The sequence below is a fragment of the mitochondrial genome of Dasyatis akajei (genome assembly GCF_048418815.1).
Source record: "Dasyatis akajei mitochondrion, complete genome".
Lineage (NCBI taxonomy): Eukaryota > Metazoa > Chordata > Chondrichthyes > Myliobatiformes > Dasyatidae > Hemitrygon > Hemitrygon akajei.
In genome coordinates this window covers 2,404-17,658 of record NC_021132.1, presented here as the reverse complement: position 1 = coordinate 17,658, position 15,255 = coordinate 2,404, and the positions used below count along the sequence as shown (strand labels likewise).

At 40.4% G+C, this 15,255-nt stretch overlaps 13 protein-coding genes across 13 annotated transcripts, besides 23 other annotated features; 1 reads left to right on the top strand and 12 right to left on the bottom strand. All coding sequences in view use genetic code 2, as the record gives it.

The window, feature by feature from the left end:
- Positions 1-1,907: a D loop (control region).
- Positions 1,908-1,976, top strand: a tRNA (tRNA-Pro).
- Positions 1,977-1,985: 9 nt separating this feature from the next.
- Positions 1,986-2,058, bottom strand: a tRNA (tRNA-Thr).
- Positions 2,059-2,064: 6 nt separating this feature from the next.
- On the bottom strand, positions 2,065-3,207 carry CYTB (cytochrome b). The gene has a single exon. The coding sequence runs from the start codon at positions 3,205-3,207 to the stop codon at positions 2,065-2,067; it is 1,143 nt and encodes a 380-aa protein (YP_007890880.1).
- A 7-nt stretch (positions 3,208-3,214) lies between these two features.
- Positions 3,215-3,283, top strand: a tRNA (tRNA-Glu).
- Position 3,284: 1 nt separating this feature from the next.
- ND6 (NADH dehydrogenase subunit 6) lies at positions 3,285-3,806 on the top strand. Its single transcript has one exon. It carries the CDS (start codon positions 3,285-3,287, stop codon positions 3,804-3,806), a length of 522 nt encoding a protein of 173 aa, YP_007890879.1.
- On the bottom strand, positions 3,803-5,647 carry ND5 (NADH dehydrogenase subunit 5). Its single transcript has one exon. It carries the CDS (start codon positions 5,645-5,647, stop codon positions 3,803-3,805), a length of 1,845 nt encoding a protein of 614 aa, YP_007890878.1.
- Positions 5,648-5,719, bottom strand: a tRNA (tRNA-Leu).
- A 2-nt stretch (positions 5,720-5,721) lies between these two features.
- Positions 5,722-5,789, bottom strand: a tRNA (tRNA-Ser).
- A 1-nt stretch (position 5,790) lies between these two features.
- Positions 5,791-5,859, bottom strand: a tRNA (tRNA-His).
- ND4 (NADH dehydrogenase subunit 4) lies at positions 5,860-7,240 on the bottom strand. Its single transcript has one exon. A coding segment is annotated over exon 1 (1,381 nt).
- On the bottom strand, positions 7,234-7,530 carry ND4L (NADH dehydrogenase subunit 4L). Its single transcript has one exon. The coding sequence runs from the start codon at positions 7,528-7,530 to the stop codon at positions 7,234-7,236; it is 297 nt and encodes a 98-aa protein (YP_007890876.1).
- Positions 7,531-7,601, bottom strand: a tRNA (tRNA-Arg).
- On the bottom strand, positions 7,602-7,950 carry ND3 (NADH dehydrogenase subunit 3). The gene has a single exon. A coding segment is annotated over exon 1 (349 nt).
- Positions 7,951-8,022, bottom strand: a tRNA (tRNA-Gly).
- Positions 8,023-8,027: 5 nt separating this feature from the next.
- Positions 8,028-8,813, bottom strand: COX3 (cytochrome c oxidase subunit III). Its single transcript has one exon. The coding sequence runs from the start codon at positions 8,811-8,813 to the stop codon at positions 8,028-8,030; it is 786 nt and encodes a 261-aa protein (YP_007890874.1).
- Positions 8,813-9,496, bottom strand: ATP6 (ATP synthase F0 subunit 6). The gene has a single exon. The coding sequence runs from the start codon at positions 9,494-9,496 to the stop codon at positions 8,813-8,815; it is 684 nt and encodes a 227-aa protein (YP_007890873.1).
- Positions 9,487-9,654, bottom strand: ATP8 (ATP synthase F0 subunit 8). The gene has a single exon. It carries the CDS (start codon positions 9,652-9,654, stop codon positions 9,487-9,489), a length of 168 nt encoding a protein of 55 aa, YP_007890872.1.
- A 1-nt stretch (position 9,655) lies between these two features.
- Positions 9,656-9,729, bottom strand: a tRNA (tRNA-Lys).
- COX2 (cytochrome c oxidase subunit II) lies at positions 9,730-10,420 on the bottom strand. The gene has a single exon. A coding segment is annotated over exon 1 (691 nt).
- A 3-nt stretch (positions 10,421-10,423) lies between these two features.
- Positions 10,424-10,494, bottom strand: a tRNA (tRNA-Asp).
- Positions 10,495-10,565, top strand: a tRNA (tRNA-Ser).
- A 9-nt stretch (positions 10,566-10,574) lies between these two features.
- Positions 10,575-12,131, bottom strand: COX1 (cytochrome c oxidase subunit I). The gene has a single exon. The coding sequence runs from the start codon at positions 12,129-12,131 to the stop codon at positions 10,575-10,577; it is 1,557 nt and encodes a 518-aa protein (YP_007890870.1).
- A 1-nt stretch (position 12,132) lies between these two features.
- Positions 12,133-12,202, top strand: a tRNA (tRNA-Tyr).
- Positions 12,203-12,208: 6 nt separating this feature from the next.
- Positions 12,209-12,276, top strand: a tRNA (tRNA-Cys).
- Positions 12,277-12,312: an origin of replication (origin of L-strand replication).
- Positions 12,313-12,385, top strand: a tRNA (tRNA-Asn).
- Position 12,386: 1 nt separating this feature from the next.
- Positions 12,387-12,455, top strand: a tRNA (tRNA-Ala).
- Positions 12,456-12,525, bottom strand: a tRNA (tRNA-Trp).
- Positions 12,526-13,571, bottom strand: ND2 (NADH dehydrogenase subunit 2). Its single transcript has one exon. A coding segment is annotated over exon 1 (1,046 nt).
- Positions 13,572-13,642, bottom strand: a tRNA (tRNA-Met).
- Positions 13,643-13,714, top strand: a tRNA (tRNA-Gln).
- Positions 13,715-13,718: 4 nt separating this feature from the next.
- Positions 13,719-13,788, bottom strand: a tRNA (tRNA-Ile).
- A 3-nt stretch (positions 13,789-13,791) lies between these two features.
- On the bottom strand, positions 13,792-14,769 carry ND1 (NADH dehydrogenase subunit 1). The gene has a single exon. It carries the CDS (start codon positions 14,767-14,769, stop codon positions 13,792-13,794), a length of 978 nt encoding a protein of 325 aa, YP_007890868.1.
- Position 14,770: 1 nt separating this feature from the next.
- Positions 14,771-14,845, bottom strand: a tRNA (tRNA-Leu).
- Positions 14,846-15,255, bottom strand: part of an rRNA (l-rRNA) that runs on past the window's edge.

The following is a 15,255-nucleotide window of genomic DNA, read 5'->3' as shown; positions in this document are numbered from 1 at the left end:
GGCTTACAGTGGAGGGAAGTTAGGGTGATGCCTGGTTATAGGGGTGTATATGTATATGTCGTGTTAAACAAGATATATACGTGTATAGATGGTATGCATGTTGCATGTGTACATCGCACATGAGTGATGTACACATGCAACACATGTGTGCACACTATGGATGCACACTGTACATGCACACCATGTGTGTGTACACTATTGATGTGTTATGTAATATAATAGGTAGATTAGGGTTTAATGGTAATGGTTTTCAAGCAAATTTAAAATAATGTCCTGAAGAAGGTAATGTTTTTATCAATTTTTTTATAAATTTTTTTATCCGCATACATGCTTAATATTTTTTTTGTCCCATAAGTGTTAATATCAAAAAAAGATTTTTTTTAGAGATAATTTTTTTTTGCTGTTCTACACATGAAAAGTACACTTCGGCCCTCGTTTTTGGGGTTTTTCGAGGAAAATCCAGGTGTGCGTCTTTACGGGGGAGGGGGGGTTTTTCCAAAAACTTTTAATGATTTTTTTCAAATTATCTCCCGCCTCAAACCGACTTTGGACGTGCCCTGATTTTATCGAAATCCACTTTATTACGCTTTTATCGAAGTTTAGGTTCTTTATGAAAAATTTAATATGTCTTTTTTAAATTATTGTTAAATTCTTCGAAAGGATAATCTATATAAGTTTGATTATATAGCTTGACTTTGATCTTCTTAGGTAGTCCTTGATCATGTAATCCGCGAATCATATTATAGTAGCTGATTAATAAACTAGGTGTCGAGGTTATTACCAACTGTGAGGAAAGTGCCGGACGCGATGGATGTAAATGCTTAAACGAGCCCCCCCAGGGGCTCCCCCCCCTAAAATCCAAAAAGGACAAGGAACGGTAGTCTCTCCCCCGGTCCGTCATGGAGCGCAGGGTTGGGTCAAAGTTGGAAGGATTTTTTGTATACTGTAAGCCGCTTAAGTACTTGCCTGTCGGTTCACGGAACGTGAACAAACAATCCTGGAAACTTACCCAAACCGCCACGCGGAATAGGAGCCGGTTAAGAGTGATTATGCCTTACAAGGGAACTAGACCAGATAAAGTGCCAACCAGCCGCGGTTACGGGTGAGATGCCTTACGAGGGTGCCTAATGTCACTGGGACAGTCACTGTGTGTTATAGACGTAGAGTCAGCAGGTAAAGTCCGGGAGGTGAGACAAAGTGATACCTGAAAGGTCCATAGCCTGGTTACGAAACCAACTGTAGTTCTTGGAAGTATTATGTCCGATAAGAATATAATGTTATAGAACATTGGAGTGCCAAGATATGGTTGTTAAGGAAAGGAGTGTTCTGTAATAGGGTTTCCCTATTACAGAACATGATATGGTATTGACTAGGTCTAAACAATTAACCTTATTAATAGGACGGTAGAGGAATACTGCAAAGGCTGGATGTTTAATTATATGGGAATATAAGTTAAGTTACAATTAATAATTAGATAGTTATGGTAATGTTGAATATCTATTAATGGTGATTAATAATTAGTTGAAAATGAATCGTTATCGATGCTAACAAAACCTGTTATACTTGATGAGATGTAACCCTTGTGTTTTGTGATGTGATAGTTATAAACCGTGGGGAAGTTTAAGTTTTAAGAGGTAAATCAAAGAGGTCCTTAATAATTGGGTAATGAAATAGTGGAAAATAGATGAATGTGTATTAAGCATAGTATGTAATGATAATAGGGGAAAGTAGATGAATGTGTATTAAACATAGTATGTAGTGATAATAGGGGAAAGTAGATGAATGTGTATTAAGCATAGTATGTGTTTATGTACTCTATACATATTATGTACTTATGTACTATATACATAATATGTGGCCTGACCAACCTAGCGCAAAAATAAGTCGGTTGTTTTAGGTTCTTTTCTCAGGAAATAGTTTAGTAAAAATCTTGGCTTTGGGAGCCAAGGATAAGGGTTTGGCCCCCTTTTTCCTGAGAATGGCCTTGCTCTAGAGAGGAATTTCACCTCTGTTCTTCGGTTTACAAGACCGATGCCTTAAATACTGGGCTACTAGGGCAATGATTTAGAGATTTAGTATTTTGTTTTCTCATCAACCAGCGATTGGGAAGAGAATGAGGAAGAAAGAGAAGTAAGTGACTGAGGCGATTTGGCCAATAGTAATGAATGGTTGTTCTACAGGTTGGCCACCGATTCATGTTAGGATAATTGTGTTTGTTACTAGTAGTCAGAAGAGGATTTGTGTAATTGGACGGAAGGTGAGGCTTCGTTGTTTGGAAGTGTGGAGAATAGGAACTAGGAGGAGAATTAGGATTGAGAAGACAAGAGCGAGAACACCTCCTAGTTTGTTGGGGATGGAGCGTAAGATAGCGTAGGCAAATAGGAAGTACCACTCTGGTTTAATGTGGGGAGGTGTGACTAAGGGGTTGGCTGGGATGAAGTTTTCTGCGTCATTTAAGAGGTTGGGTGTGAAGAGGGCTAGAAGGGTGAGTAGAAACAGGAGAATGAAGAAGCCTACTAGATCTTTATATGTGAAGTAAGGATGAAACGGGATTTTGTCTGTGTTGGAAGTGAGTCCGGTTGGATTGTTTGAACCTGTTTCATGAAGGAAAAGAAGGTGAATTATAGTTAGAGCTGCAATTACAAAGGGAAAGAGGAAGTGAAATGTGAAGAATCGAGTTAATGTTGCGTTGTCGATTGAGAAACCTCCCCAGATTCATTGGACTAACGTGTCTCCAATATAGGGGAGGGCAGATAGTAGGTTGGTGATGACGGTTGCCCCTCAAAAGGATATTTGTCCTCAGGGGAGGACATAACCTACAAAGGCGGTGATTATAAGTAGTAGGAGAATTACAACACCGATGTTTCAGGTTTCTTTATTAAGGTAAGAGCCGTAGTAAAGTCCTCGGGCGATGTGAAGATACACACAGATGAAGAATATAGAGGCACCGTTGGCGTGGATATTACGAATTAGTCAGCCATAGTTTACATCTCGACAGATATGTGCAACTGAGGAGAATGCTGATGAGATGTCTGCGGTGTAGTGTATAGCTAGGAAGAGGCCTGTAAGGATTTGGATAATTAAACATATACCTAGGAGAGAACCAAAATTTCATCAAATGGAGATGTTAGTTGGGGTTGGGAGATCAATTAGGGAGTTGTTAATAATTTTGAATAGGGGATGAGTTTTGCGGATGTTTGTGGCCATTAGGTTAGTTCTTGTAGTTGAATAACAACAGTAGTTTTTCAGATTAAAGATCTTAGTTAAAGTCTAAGTAGGAATAAATGACATATGTAATGTTGATTTTAATAGTAAGTTTTATTTTAGGTTTAGTAGCTGTGGCATCAAATCCTTCTCCTTATTTTGCTGCATTAGGGCTAGTGGTGTCTGCTGGGGTGGGTTGTGGTTTATTGGTTGGATTTGGAAGTTCTTTTTTATCTTTAGTACTATTTTTAATTTATTTGGGTGGTATAATAGTTGTATTTGCGTATACAGCGGCGTTAGCTGCTGAACCATACCCTGAATCATGAGGAGACTGATCTGTTTTAATTTATGTGGTTGGGTATTTTGGCATTCTTTTTTGGGTGGGAGCAAATTTTGTGACTGATTGAACCTGAGGGGGCTGAGTGAGTGGTGAAGAGTCCATGGAAGTAAGTGTAATTCGTAGTGATTTTAGTGGAGTGGCGTTACTATATTCTTGGGGAGGTGGAATGTTAGTTTTGGGAGGTTGAATATTGCTTTTGACTTTATTTGTAGTGCTAGAGTTGACACGAGGGATATCTTGGGGGACTTTGCGTATAGTTTAGTAGAAAAATAGGGTAATTATGGTTGATAGAGCAAGGGTTAGTAGGAATAAGATTATATATGTTTTGATAAAACCTTGTTGTGGGGAGGTTGATAGTTTGATTATTGATGTTTGTTGGATGATGGGGCTTTTTGGGCCAATTTTTTCATTTCATGAGAGGTCGATTATCTGGGTTGAAATGGTTTGGGCTCAGGAGAGGTTAAGTTTTGGTAGGAGTCGGTGAAGAATTGGGGGAAAGAAACCTAGTATATTAGAGAAGTTGTGGGTAGATAATTTAGGGTGAATTTTGAATTGGGTGGAGGTTAGGTTGGCTAGTTCTAAAGCTAATATAAAACCTAGGATAGTTACTAGGAGGGCGGAAAGTTTTAGGAGTGGATTTATTGTTATAATTTGTGTTTTTGTAGGTGGTATGTTGGAAGTGATAATTAGGCCAGCTAGGATGCTTCCGTAGGCGAGGCGTTTAATTGGGTTAATAAGTAGGGGGTTATTTTCATTAATTGGGGAGAGAGATGGGAATCGTGGGTGTTTTATAAGTGAGAAGAATACTAGGCGTAGACTGTAAATAGCGGTAAAAGATGTGGCTAGTAGAGTTAGAATTAGGGCTCAGGCGTTTAGGTATGATGTGTTTATTGCTTCAATAATAGCATCTTTTGAGAAGAATCCTGATAGGAATGGCATGCCAGTAAGGGCTAGGCTACCGACTGTGAGGGATGAGGAGGTGAAAGGAAGGAGTTTATGTATACCTCCTATTTTTCGAATATCTTGTTCATCGTTGAGGCTGTGAATAATGGAGCCTGAACATAGGAATAATATTGCTTTGAAGAAAGCATGTGTGCAGATATGCAGGAAAGCTAGTTGAGGCTGGTTAAGGCCAATAGTAACTATTATGAGACCTAGTTGGCTGGATGTAGAGAAAGCAATAATTTTTTTGATATCGTTTTGGGTTAGTGCACAGGTAGCTGTGAAGAGGGTGGTTAGTGCTCCTAGACATAGGCAGAGTGATAGAATTAATTGGTTATCTTGGATAAGGGGATGAAGGCGGATGAGTAAGAAGATTCCTGCAACAACTATTGTGCTTGAGTGAAGTAGGGCAGAGACTGGCGTAGGACCTTCCATGGCGGCTGGAAGTCATGGGTGTAGACCAAATTGGGCGGACTTTCCAGCTGCTGCTAGGACTAGGCCTAGGAGAGGAAGTGTTAAATCTATGTTTTTAGAGAGAAAGAAGAGTTGTTGTATTTCTCATGAATTGAGGTTTATGGCAAGTCATGCTATGGCTATAATTAAGCCAATGTCTCCAATACGGTTATAGATAACTGCTTGGAGGGCGGCTGTGTTTGCGTCTGTTCGACCTAACCATCATCCGATAAGGAGGAAGGATATAATACCTACACCTTCTCAGCCAATAAATAGTTGGAAGAGGTTATTTGCTGTAATAAGGATAAGTATTGTGATTAGGAATAGGAGAAGATATTTAAAGAATTTGTTGAGGTTGGGGTCTGAATGTATATATCATAAGGCGAATTCTAGGATTGATCAGGTGACATAAAGGGCTACAGGGGTGAAGATAATGGAGTAGGAGTCAAATTTGAAGCTTATATTAATGTCAATGGTTTCTAGGTTGATTCAGTTTCAGTTAGTTGTAATGGATTCTAAGCCCTGGTCTAGAAAAATGAATAGGGGAATAAGGCTGATAAAGAAAGAGGTTTTTACGGCTGCTTTAATATAGGTTGAGGATCAGGTATGGTCGATGTGTGTTTTGGTGGGGAGTATAGATGAAATTAAAGGATATAGGAGGATTAGGAAGATTAGTAAGAATGATGTATTGAAGATTAATGAGTTCATAGCTTTAGCTTGGAGTTGCACCAAGAGTTTTTGGTTCCTAAGACCAATAGATGACTATTATCTTTCTAAAGCTTTAAGAAAGCCATGGATTTGAACCATGGGTGAGGGAAATTAGCAGTTTCCTTTGTCCCAGACCTTTCTTGGGTAATTAAAAAGAGTTTAACTTTTATTTTTAGAACCACAATCTAATGTTTTTATTAAACTATAATTACAGGATGTCCAACCTAGAATTAGTTCTGGTTTGGAAATAAGGAGGAGTGTTGGGATTAGATGAAGATATATTAGTAGGTGTTCTCGTGTATGGGAGGGATTTATAAGGGTTATATGAGGGGGGAGAGGGCCTCGTTGTGTTATAATAAATATATACAGGGAGTAGGAAGCGGTTAGCAGGACACCAAGCCCAGTAATGATAATAGTTCATTGGGATCATTTAAAAAGAGAGGAGATAATAAGAAGTTCTCCTATTAGGTTTGGAGAGGGAGGTAGAGCCAGGTTTGCCAGGTTAGTGAGGAATCATGAGGTTGCTATTAGTGGAAGGATAATTTGTAAGCCTCGGGTGAGGAGAAGGGTTCGGGTGTGTGTTCGTTCGTAGTTAGTATTAGCCAGACAGAAAAGGGTGGATGAGATAAGGCCATGGGCAATTATTAGGGTGATTGCGCCTGCAAAACTTCATGGTGTTTGAATAAGGATGGCTGCTGCTACAAGGCCTATGTGACTTACTGATGAATAAGCGATTAGGGATTTGAGGTCTGTTTGGCGTAAACAGGTGGAGCTTGTTATGATAATGCCTCAGAGGGCTAGGATTAGGAATGGAAAGGCCATTTCTTTTGTTAGAGGGCTAAGGATGGGGATAATTCGTATTATTCCATATCCTCCTAGTTTTAGTAGGATTGCGGCCAGGATTATGGAGCCAGCAATGGGCGCTTCTACATGAGCTTTGGGTAGTCAGAGGTGTGCTCCGTAGAGGGGTATTTTTACTAGGAAGGCGATTAGGCATGCGGTTCATCAGAATTTGTTTGCCCATGAGTTGAGGTTTAGGAGCTGGGGGAATTGGAGGGTTAATATTGAGAGTGAGCCGAGGTTATTTTGTAGGAGAAGAAGGGCTACTAGGAGGGGTAGAGAGCCGATGAGTGTGTAGAATAGGAAATAGGTTCCTGCGTTTAGTCGTTCAGTTTGATTTCCTCAGCGAGTAATAATGATAAGGGTTGGGATAAGGGTTGCTTCGAATATAATGTAAAATAGGATCATTTCGGTGGCACTGAAGGCTATAATTAGAAGGAGTTGAAGGGTGATGAGTAATATAATGTAAATACGTTGTCGGGTGTATGGTTCATTGCTGAGGTGATTTTGACTAGCAAGTATTATTAGTGGTAGGAGTCAGCAGGTTAGTACAAGTAGTGGGGATGATAAGGGGTCAATTCCCAAGTGAAGATTGGAAAAATCTCAGCCAATTTCCGTATTTCATTTGAATCAATATAGGCTAGTGAATGCAATGATGAGACTATGAGAAATAGAGGTGGTTCATAGTCATTTTTTGGGAGTAAGTCATGAGATTGGGTATAATATAATAGTAGGGATGATGATTTTTAGCATTGTAGGAGATTAAGGTTTTTTAATGTGTCTGAGCCGTGAGTGCGAGCTGTGGCTACCAGTAGGGCTAAACCTGAGCTTGCTTCGCAGGCCGAGAATGTTAGTAGAATTATTGGTATAATGGAACAGGTGGGGGAAGTCATTGTCATTGATCAAAGAGAAATAGCGATGAATAGGGATAGTATTATTCCTTCGAGACAAATGAGGGCTGATAAAAGATGGGAACGGTTTAGGGCTAGACCTATGAGGCCTAGGAGAAAGGTAGAGGAGAAGGTGAAATGAATAGGGGACATAAGATACTTATGGATTTTCACCATAATTAATTGAGCCGAAATCAATAGTCTTAATTTTGGACTAAGTATCTATTCTGCTCATTCTAAGCCCCCTTGAAGTCATTCGTAGACTAGGCCTAAAGTTAGGAGTAATAGGATGGTTGTTGCTCATAAGGAGGTGGTGAGAGGAGAATTAAGTTGATCTCCTCAGGGTAGTGGTAGGAGGAGGGCGATTTCTAGATCAAATAGAAGAAAGAGGATGGCAACTAGGAAAAAGCGGAGTGAAAAGGGGAGGCGCGCGGTTCCTAATGGGTCGAAACCACACTCGTATGGGGATATTTTTTCGCTGTCGGGACTAAGAATAGGCAGTCAAAAGGCCAATGTTGCTAAGATTAGGGAAATGAGGGCTGTAAGGGCGACAATAAATGTGATGAGGTTCATTACTTTTCCTTGGATTCTAACCAAGATTAAATGATTGGAAGTCATTTGTACTAGTCTTTATACTAGAAAAGTAATTGTTATGAACCTCATCAGTAGATTGAAACATAAAGAAACAATCAAACTACGTCGACGAAATGTCAGTATCATGCGGCGGCTTCGAAGCCAAAATGGTGTTGGGATGTAAAGTGATATTGGATCTGTCGTAGGAGACAAATCAACAGAAATGAAGAGCCAATAATTACATGGAGACCGTGGAAACCTGTGGCGACGAAGAAGGTGGTTCCATAAATGCCGTCAGCGATAGTGAAAGGGGCTTCGTAATACTCTATAGCTTGGAGTGCAGTGAAATAAAAGCCTAAAATGATTGTGAGGGTGAGGGCTTGGGTAGCTTCTTTTCGGTTTCCTTCTATGATACTATGATGGGCTCAGGTGACTGTTACTCCAGAGGCTAGGAGTACTGCAGTATTGAGAAGGGGAACTTCGAAAGGGTTTAGTGGGTGGATGCCTGTGGGTGGTCAGCAGCCGCCTAGTTCAGGGGTTGGGGCAAGACTTGAGTGGTAAAAGGCTCAGAAGAATCCAATAAAGAAGAAAACTTCTGATGTGATAAATAGGATTATTCCGTATCGTAAACCTTTTTGGACAGGTTGAGTATGATGGCCTTGGAAAGTTCCTTCTCGAATAATATCTCGTCATCATTGGATTATGGTTAGGGTGAGAAGTAGAAGACCTAGGTAGAGTAAGGATAGGGTGTGAAAGTGGAATCAGATGGCAAGGCCTGATGTTATAAGGAGGGCTGCTACTGCTCCTGTAAGGGGTCATGGACTTGGGTCAACTATGTGGTATGCGTGTGCTTGGTGGGCCATTAGACGTTTTCTTGTAAGTATAGGCTTAGGAGGAGGACGAAAACATAAGCTTGACTTATTGCTACGGCGACTTCTAAAATTGTAAGGAGGAATAAAATAAGTGAGGTGATAAGGGCAACTGATGGTATAATGGAGATTAGAACGAAAGCTGCGGTTGCAATTAATTGTATTAGGAGGTGACCTGCTGTAAGGTTGGCGGTTAATCGGACTCCTAGGGCTAAGGGTCGAATAAATAAACTAATAGTTTCAATGATAATGAGAATTGGAACTAGAAGGGTGGGGGTTCCTTCTGGTAGGAAGTGGCCTAGGGCCACTGTTGGTTGGTTAAGCATGCCGATTAAAACGGTAGTTAATCAAAGGGGGATGGCAAATGCTATATTTAATGAGAGTTGGGTTGTTGGGGTGAAAGTATATGGAAGTAGTCCTAAGAGATTAATGGTGATTAGGAATAATATAAGTGCTGTAAGGATTGAGGCTCATTTGTGTCCTCCGAAATTTAGTGGTTGTATAAGTTGATAGGTGAAACGGTTGATAAATCAGGTTTGTAAAGTAAGTAGACGGTTGTTTAGTCATCGTTTGGTTGGTGTTGGGAAAATAAGTCAAGGAGTTATAATTGCCAAGGTGATTAGAGGGATCCCTAGTAGTGAGGGGCTTAAGAATTGGTCGAAAAAGTTTAGGCTCATGGTCAGTTTCAGGGGGTTGGTTGAGATTTTTGGGTACTTTTTGTAGTTGGGTTATTATTGAATAGGTAAGATATTACTTTGCCTGGTATAATAGTTAGGAAGAAGACCCATGCGAATAAGAAGATTAAAAATCAGGGACTTGGATTGAGTTGAGGCATTTCATTAAGGGTGGTTGGGAGTCACCAATTTTTAGCTTAAAAGGCTAATGCTAGGCCCAGTTTAGCTTCTTAATGAAAGTTCTTCAAGTATTAGTGAGGATCAGTTCTCGAAGTGTTCTAATGGAACTGCTTCAACTACAATGGGTATAAAGCTATGGTTAGCCCCGCAAATTTCGGAACATTGGCCATAGAAAACTCCTGGACGAGAGATAATGAAGGCTGTTTGGTTTAGACGTCCTGGTACTGCATCAATTTTTACTCCTAATGCTGGGACTGTTCATGCGTGGAGAACATCTTCTGCGGTTACTAAGACTCGAATTGGGGATTGTATAGGGACTACTATACGATGATCTGCTTCTAATAGACGGAATTGTCCAGGAGAGAGATCTTCTGTTTGGATTATGTATGAGTCAAATTCTAGATTTTGATAGTCTGTGTATTCATAGCTTCAATATCACTGATGACCGAGGGCTTTAATTGTAATGTGGGGATCATTGATTTCGTCTATTAAGTAGAGAATGCGTAGGGATGGTAGGGCGATTAAAATTAGAATAATTGCTGGGACGATAGTTCAGACGATTTCGATTTCTTGGGAGTCTAAAATATATTTGTTGGTTAATTTAGTTGAAACTGTTGCAACAATAACGTAAAGAACTAATGAGCTGATAAGAAACACGATTATAAGGGTATGATCGTGGAAATGGAGTAGTTCTTCTATAACAGGGGAAGCTGCATCTTGAAAACCTAATTGTGAGGGATGTGCCATGTTTAAGATTCATGGGGCTTAAACCCATAATTTTGCCCTGACAAGGCAATGTAATAATATTTTACTAGAATCTCAAGAAAGTGACAGAGTGGTTATGTGGTTGACTTGAAATCAATTAATGGGGGTTCAATTCCTTCCTTTCTTGCTTAGTAATTTAATAAGGTCGTTGAACCTGAACAAATGCCGGTTCTTCGTATGTGTGATAGGGTGGTGGACATCCGTGTAATCATTCCACATTTGTGTGGGGTAGCTCGACATATATGATCTCACGTTTTGATGCGAATGCTTCTCAGAGAATAAACATTATGATAATTACGGCTACCAATGAAATTAGAGAGCCGACTGATGAGATAACATTTCAGAAGGTATAGGCATCTGGATAGTCTGAATATCGTCGTGGTATTCCGGCTAGGCCTAGGAAGTGTTGTGGGAAGAATGTTATGTTTACTCCTACGAATATAACTAGGAATTGTGTTTTTGTTCAAGCGGAGTGTAGGGTATAGCCTGTAATAAGGGGGAATCAATGGACGAAGCCAGCCATGATAGCGAACACTGCTCCTATTGATAGGACATAATGGAAATGAGCTACGACGTAGTAGGTGTCATGTAGAACAATGTCTAGGGATGAATTGGCTAGGACGATGCCAGTTAATCCTCCAATAGTAAATAGGAAAATAAAACCTAAGGCTCAAAGGAGGGGTGTTTCTCATTTGATAGAGCCACCGTGAAGGGTAGCTAATCAGCTAAAAACTTTTACTCCGGTTGGGATAGCGATAATTATAGTTGCGGAGGTGAAATAGGCTCGTGTATCTACGTCTATTCCGACTGTAAACATATGATGGGCTCAAACAATAAAGCCAAGAAGGCCGATTGCTATTATTGCTCAAACCATTCCTATATAACCAAAAGGTTCTTTTTTTCCTGAATAATAAGCTACAACGTGAGAGATCATGCCAAAGCCTGGTAGAATAAGAATATAAACTTCTGGGTGTCCAAAGAATCAGAAGAGATGTTGATAGAGAATAGGGTCTCCTCCACCTGCTGGATCAAAGAAAGTTGTGTTGAGATTTCGATCTGTGAGAAGCATAGTAATGCCCGCTGCTAGAACTGGGAGTGATAGTAAAAGGAGGACAGTTGTAATGAGAATAGATCAAACAAAAAGAGGTGTCTGATATTGGGAGATTGCAGGGGGTTTTATATTAATAATTGTTGTGATAAAGTTAATGGATGCCAGGATAGAGGAAATACCGGCTAAATGGAGAGAAAAGATAGCAAGATCTACGGAAGCCCCAGCATGTGCAAGATTACCGGCTAATGGGGGATAAACGGTTCATCCTGTACCTGCCCCGGCTTCTACCCCCGCTGAGGCTAGGAGTAGGAGGAAAGATGGGGGAAGGAGTCAAAAACTCATATTATTTAGTCGTGGAAAGGCCATGTCTGGGGCACCAATTATTAAGGGAACTAGTCAATTACCGAATCCTCCGATTATAATTGGTATTACCATGAAGAAAATTATTACGAAGGCGTGGGCGGTAACAATTACATTATAGATTTGGTCATCACCCAATAATGCGCCTGGTTGGCTTAACTCTGTCCGGATTAACAGACTGAGACCAGTACCCACTATCCCCGCCCATGCACCAAAGATTAAATAAAGGGTGCCAATATCTTTGTGATTAGTAGAGAACAATCAACGATTAACTATTGCCACAGGTAAGATGGCTGAGGTTTAAGCGGCGGATTGTAGCTCCGTAAAGAGAGGTTCAAGTCCTCTTCTTATCAAACATCAGCTCTGTAGTATAAAAATACATGGGATTGCAAATCCCAAGAAGGAGAATAGGCTTCTCCCGGGGCTTCTCCCGCCTCACTGCCGTTTAACGGCGGGAGAAGCCTAGATAAAAGTTCGCTGGATTGAACGCTTAGCTGTTAACTAAGATTTTATAGGATCGAGGCCTATTTATCTAGTAAGACTTTAGCTTAATAAAAGTATCTGGGTTGCATTCAGGAGATGTGAGATAAAATCTTGCAAGTCTTACAGAAATTAAGAGGTTTTCACTCTTGTTTGAAGCTTTGAAGGCTTTTGGTTTGTTTAAACCTAAATTTCTTATGCGGTTAATGAGAGGATTATGGGGGTGAGTGGAAGGAGGAGAATGGAGAGGGATGTTGTTGAGGTTAAGGGTAGGTTTGGTTGAAAGGTTTTTGTTCGTCATGATGTTGATGATGTGGTGGGGTTAGGGGATAGAGTGAGAGTGATTGAGTAGCATAGGCGTAAATAAAAGAAGAGGCTGAGAAGTGCTGCTAGGGCTATGATTGTGGCTGGGATAAAGAGATTCTGTTTAGTTATTTCTTGGAGAATAAGTCATTTAGGCATGAATCCTGTAAGAGGGGGGAGCCCTCCTAGAGAGAGGAGGGTTAGTATTGTTATGATGGTTAGTAGGGGTGATTTAGTTGATGAAATAGCGATTGAATTGATTTTTGTGGTATTGTTTATGTTAAATAGAAGAAATAAGGATGAGGTTATGATGATATAGATAATTAGGTTGAGTAAGGTGAGGTTTGGTGAATAATGTAGAATAATAACTATTCAGCCGATGTGGGCAATTGATGAATATGCTAGGATTTTTCGTAGTTGTGTTTGGTTAAGGCCCCCTCAACCACCAATAATGATTGATAAGATTCCCATGGCTATGAGTAAAGTTGGGTTGAGAAGAGGGTAAAGTTGAAGTATAATTGCAAATGGTGCGAGTTTTTGTCATGTGGAGAGGATAAGTCCTGTTAATAAGTTGAGTCCTTGGAGGACTTCTGGTAATCAGAAGTGTAGGGGGGCTAGTCCGATTTTTAGTGCTAAAGCAATGGAAAGGAGTGTGGCGGAGGCTGGGTTAATAATTTCTGTAATATTTCATTGACCTGTGAGTCAAGCATTTATGGTTCCAGCAAATAAGAGGAGAGCAGAGGCAGTGGCTTGTGTGAGAAAGTATTTTGTGGTAGCCTCTGTTGCTCGTGGGTGGTGTTGATAAATTATAAGTGGGATAATGGCTATTGTATTAATTTCTAATCCTACTCAAATTAATAATCAGTGTGAGGCAATAAATGTTATTATGGTACCCAACCCTAAGCTGAGGATTGTGATGGAGAGAACTAATGGATTCATTAGTAGAGGAAGGATTTTAACCAACATGTTTGGGGTATGGGCCCAAGAGCTTAAGATTAGCTGACTTTACTTAGGAAATAGTATAATTGGAAGTACTAAGAGTTTTGATCTCTTGGGTACAGGTTCGATTCCTGTTTTTCTAATGCAAGGAAGAGGAATGGCTTTAACATTCATTGTCCACTCTATCAAAGTGGCCCTTTAATTCAGGCACTTTTCCCTTTTAGGAGTTTATTGGTGGGAGGCCGGCTGTGGCAATGGGTAGGGTGATATGTCATAGGATTATTGCTAGTGTTATTGGTAGGAAATTTTTTCAGACGAGATGTATGAGTTGGTCATATCGAAATCGTGGGTAAGAGGCTCGGATTCATAGGAATAATAAGGTTAATATAGTTGCTTTAAGCATGAGGTTGAGGGTAGTGAGTTGTGGAAGGTGAGGGTTGTAAGATGTTCCTAGGAACAAGATAACAGAGAGGGTGTTTATTAATAGGATATTGGAATATTCAGCTAAGAAGAAGAGGGCAAATGAGCCTCCTGCATATTCAGTGTTAAATCCTGATACTAGTTCGGACTCGCCTTCTGTGAGGTCAAATGGAGCTCGGTTAGTTTCTGCGAGTGTTGAGATATATCATATTATGGCCAAGGGTCATGCGGGGATAATTAATCAGATGGTTTCTTGGCTTAAGTTAAATGTGTGGAGTGTAAAACCTCCTGTAAAGATAATTAAGGCTAGGAGGATTAGGGCAAGTGTCACTTCGTAGGAGATGGTTTGTGCAACTGCACGGAGGGCCCCCATGAGAGCGTATTTGGAGTTTGAGGCCCATCCTGAGCCTAGGATGGTATAAACCGTTAGGCTTGAAATGGCTAAGATAAAAAGTAGGCCTAGATTTAAGTTGAAGATTGAATGTGGAAGGGGTAAGGGTATCCATAATAATAGTGCTAGGGTTAGGGCAATAGTAGGGGTAATTAGGAAGAGAAATTGGGAGGAAAAGGATGGTCGTACTGGCTCTTTAGTAAATAATTTAAGTCCGTCGGCAATAGGTTGTAAAAGACCGTATGGACCTACTACGTTGGGTCCTTTACGGAATTGTATGTAGCCTAGAATTTTTCGTTCAACTAGGGTAAGGAAGGCTGTAGCTAGGAGGATGGGGATGATGAAGGCTAATGGATTAACAATGTAGAGGAGAATAAGATCTAGCATTAGTTAAGGAGAGGAGTTGAACCTCTGAATCAAAGAGCTTAGGTCTTTTGCATTTGCCAGGCTCTGCCACCTTAACAAACCATTATTTTTGGCTTAAGGATGGCAGCCTTTACCTGCTTGAGTTGGTTTCAGCAGGTTGGGTTGAAGCGTACCTAAGGCATGGGCTTCATTTTTCCGGTCCTTTCGTACTGGGAAGAATACCGTCATAGATAGAAACTGACCTGGATTGCTCCGGTCTGAACTCAGATCACATAGGACTATTAATCGTTGAACAAACGAACCCTTAATAGCGGCTACACCATTAGGATGTCCTGATCCAACATCGAGGTCGTAAACCCTTTCGGCGATGGGGGCTCTAAGAAAGGATTGCGCTGTTATCCCTAGGGTAACTTGGTTCATTGATCAGGATATAGTTTCCTGGGTCATTGTTCGTTAGATTTTCTATTAATTAGAACTGTCGTTCTAATTTTGAGTGATTTCTCACCC